The 3,149-nt window shown below is 40.2% G+C and overlaps 1 protein-coding gene across 1 annotated transcript; it reads right to left on the reverse strand.

Annotated features, from left to right (window-relative positions):
• Positions 1 to 265: 265 nt before the first annotated feature.
• On the reverse strand, positions 266 to 2,405 carry LOC110928678 (WD repeat-containing protein VIP3). The gene is made up of 2 exons (XM_022171713.2): positions 2,003 to 2,405; positions 266 to 1,014 (listed from the first exon to the last, which is right to left on the reverse strand). The coding sequence occupies exons 1-2, from the start codon at positions 2,339 to 2,341 to the stop codon at positions 391 to 393; spliced, it is 963 nt and encodes a 320-aa protein (XP_022027405.1). The 5' UTR covers positions 2,342 to 2,405; the 3' UTR covers positions 266 to 390.
• Between the last annotated feature and the right edge of the window lie 744 nt (positions 2,406 to 3,149).

Below are 3,149 nucleotides of genomic sequence, written 5' to 3' on the forward strand. Positions count from 1 at the left end.
TGTATCTTATTCACATAGCAAGAAGATGGTAACTGTTTACATCTACCACCAATTCACACTATACATTGATGTGTAAAATGCAAACCCGATATGATAGATTTCGGATTATCACAAAAACAAATAAACCGTCTTCTAGTGTCACCACAGACATTAAAATCTACACACACACATAGCATATAAGGTATATACACAGTTGGGGTTGGCATAAACAATGATAGTATGTACTAAATAAATTCTCAAGATATATGTTAGTTAACATTATTCATAGAAAACAACCGTAATCAGACCTTTTTCATAAACAAGTCTCAAATAACAGTTCCAAGCTTACAATAAATAAGGAAAACCAAATGGAAAACAAATGTGAAATATAGAAACACAAGCCTCAGCAAGTTACGAATAATTGTACAACGAGATGCTTTTATCATCTGAAACACTTGCAAGCAGACTCCCCCTAGCTCCACCACCCACAGCTTCAAACTTCACTCCCCAAACCTGGTCCGTATGGTTAGTCATGGTCTGAACCGCTGCCCTCATCTTAGGATCCCACAACCTCACTGTTCTGTCACTAGACCCTGATGCAATCGCCGCACCATCTGGGCTCACGTCAACACTCAAAACCCAACTAGAATGTCCCGACATTGATGAAAATAGTGTCTTCCCTTCCGCATCGTACATGTGGATGCACTCATCATCTGACCCTGAAACAAGAACTCTTGGGTCTAGAGGCGAATACGCAAGCGACCGAACAGGCATCGTGTGGCCTTCAAGTTGGTGAAGGAATTTAGCCCGTTGTACATCAAAAACAGAAATCGAACCGTCCATGGACCCACACGCCAGCTGTCTTCCACTTGGGCTCCATGCAACAGAAAGAACAAACTTCTTACTGTTGCCTTTATCAGACGGCTTCGCCCCTTCGGGTCGAGGAATTGATAAAGTTGATACCAGTTTCCACTCAGCAGTATCCCATAGCTTCACTGAAGCACTACTTCCCCCAGCAACAGCAAGAGTAGTACCCTGCCATACCCAATCAATTATAATCAAGCTAACAATAAAACTAAGCGATCATCGTTCATACGAAAAAAATATGTAATCATCTAGATAAATCTACACTCATATTTAAAGAATTTGAGTAAGTTCACTCATTTATCTACAAAAAAACACAATAGTAAACAAACTAAGCAGGAATTCAAACAATTCTGCAATCTGAAGTCACATTTAAATATATTACAGCTCACATAACTTAGCCCTACTTGCGGTATGCACATATAATGTATATATGTGTAGACGCTTAGGGGGCAAAAGTTAAAGTGCACTAATTTTAACGTTATTTTACTACTTTCGTGAAAATAACTTTAAAAGAGGGGGATTGTTAATCATGCATCATGTGGTGGCGTTGATAGACGAAAGACAAAAGGGTACATGCACTAATCGGCCTTTGTCTCGACTCTCGATTGTTGAGAGTTATGTGCCTTGTGTCCAAGACTTGATGCAAAACTACTATCGAGCCGGGTGTCTCACTGGAAGCAGCCTGTCTATTCCTACGGGGGGTAACGCTGTCTACATCTTACCCTCCTCAGACCCTACCTTAGCTTTGCTATTGATGGGATTTACTGTGAGTATGATGATGACAACTCACATAACTGAACTATAAATTATTAAAAGTATAACAACAAGCAACCAGTTAAGACCTAAAAATTATGGTATTTTCCTGACATATTTAATATTTAAGACATGATTAAACCGGTTTAATAAAAAGTACACTATGTACATTTATATTTTTTAAATAATCAAATTTAGGAGGCTAGGGCTAGGCTACAACATTTATCGTACATAAAACATACAATTATGATATAAAGTAGTTTAACGAGTTGTGTTCTTGTTTGATACCTAAGACATGTTTTGGCAGTTAATTATCATGGAGTGGATATTGAATAGACAGATGAATGATAACAAATCTAAAAGCAAAGATTAATAATAAGATGAATATTGTTATTATTATTACCCTAGGATCGAATTGCATTTGCCAGACTTCAGAAGGAGGAGCCTCAAGAGTAGCAATAGTGTTGTTAGATTCAACATCAAACACACGGATGAAGCTATCCAAGGAAGCCGAGGCGGCGATTCTTCCAGACGGATGAGCAGCGACGGAGACGACGCCGAGGCAGTGGCCGGTGTTTGTACGGACGAGCGAGAGGTCCTCCGGGTTCCATAGCTTGACGGTCTCGTCGAGAGATCCCGTGAGGAGGAGGCCGGAAGATTTGTCGGTGGGAGGGAGCCAGGTGCAAGCCCAGACGCAGTCTTGATGAGCAGTTTCGAGAGATCGGAGCCATGCGAGCTTCATTACTTCTGATGATAAAACCCTAACAGAACAGAACGATGATGATTGAGATTTTGACTTACCATTGACTCTCTCTCACCTTATAACTTAAACTTGCAAATTTCCTTTTGTATTTTTTAACCTTTTAATTTTCTTTTCTTTCTTTAACCGCTAAACAATTATCAATTTTTTGAGTTAAATATCAATTTAGTCCCTGTGGTTTGGGTTATTTTGACAGTTTAGTTTAAATGTTTCATTTTTAGCATCTGGATCCAAAAAGGTTTTATCGTTGCCATTTTGGTCCAACTGGCTTAACCTCATCCATACTTCTCAGTTAGTCAAGGGGTATTTTTGTCATTTTGTCAATTATTTTAATTAAAGGTTTATTTTTATCATTATTAAAACCCAGTTTTAATATTGTGTAAAACAATCTGTATTCTCTCTCCCCATCTCTTTCCTCACTCTTTCTCTCCTTTTAACTTACAAACCACCACCGTCATCTTTTTCCCCTCCACCATCACAACCATTCCCTAACCCTACATCCACCACACGAAACCTGCCTACTCGCAAAACCCTAACTGCAACCAACACTACTCTAACCCTCCGACCACCTGCACGCACCCGAAACCCTTCATCGCGATCCGCATCACCAGAAACCACCATACATGTAACCGTTATACCGTAAACCACCCTCACCCCCGCCTCCACCTTCCATCTCCGGTTCACCACCTTTGCAGTCGTTCAACCAACACTGAAAACCCTCCGACCAGACCGCCACTAACCTTCAGTCGGTGTTTTTCTTTTCCTCTTTCACCAGTTCAACAGTGGGTTT

The sequence above is a fragment of the Helianthus annuus genome, chromosome 3 (assembly GCF_002127325.2).
Source record: "Helianthus annuus cultivar XRQ/B chromosome 3, HanXRQr2.0-SUNRISE, whole genome shotgun sequence".
NCBI classification, from domain to species: domain Eukaryota; kingdom Viridiplantae; phylum Streptophyta; class Magnoliopsida; order Asterales; family Asteraceae; genus Helianthus; species Helianthus annuus.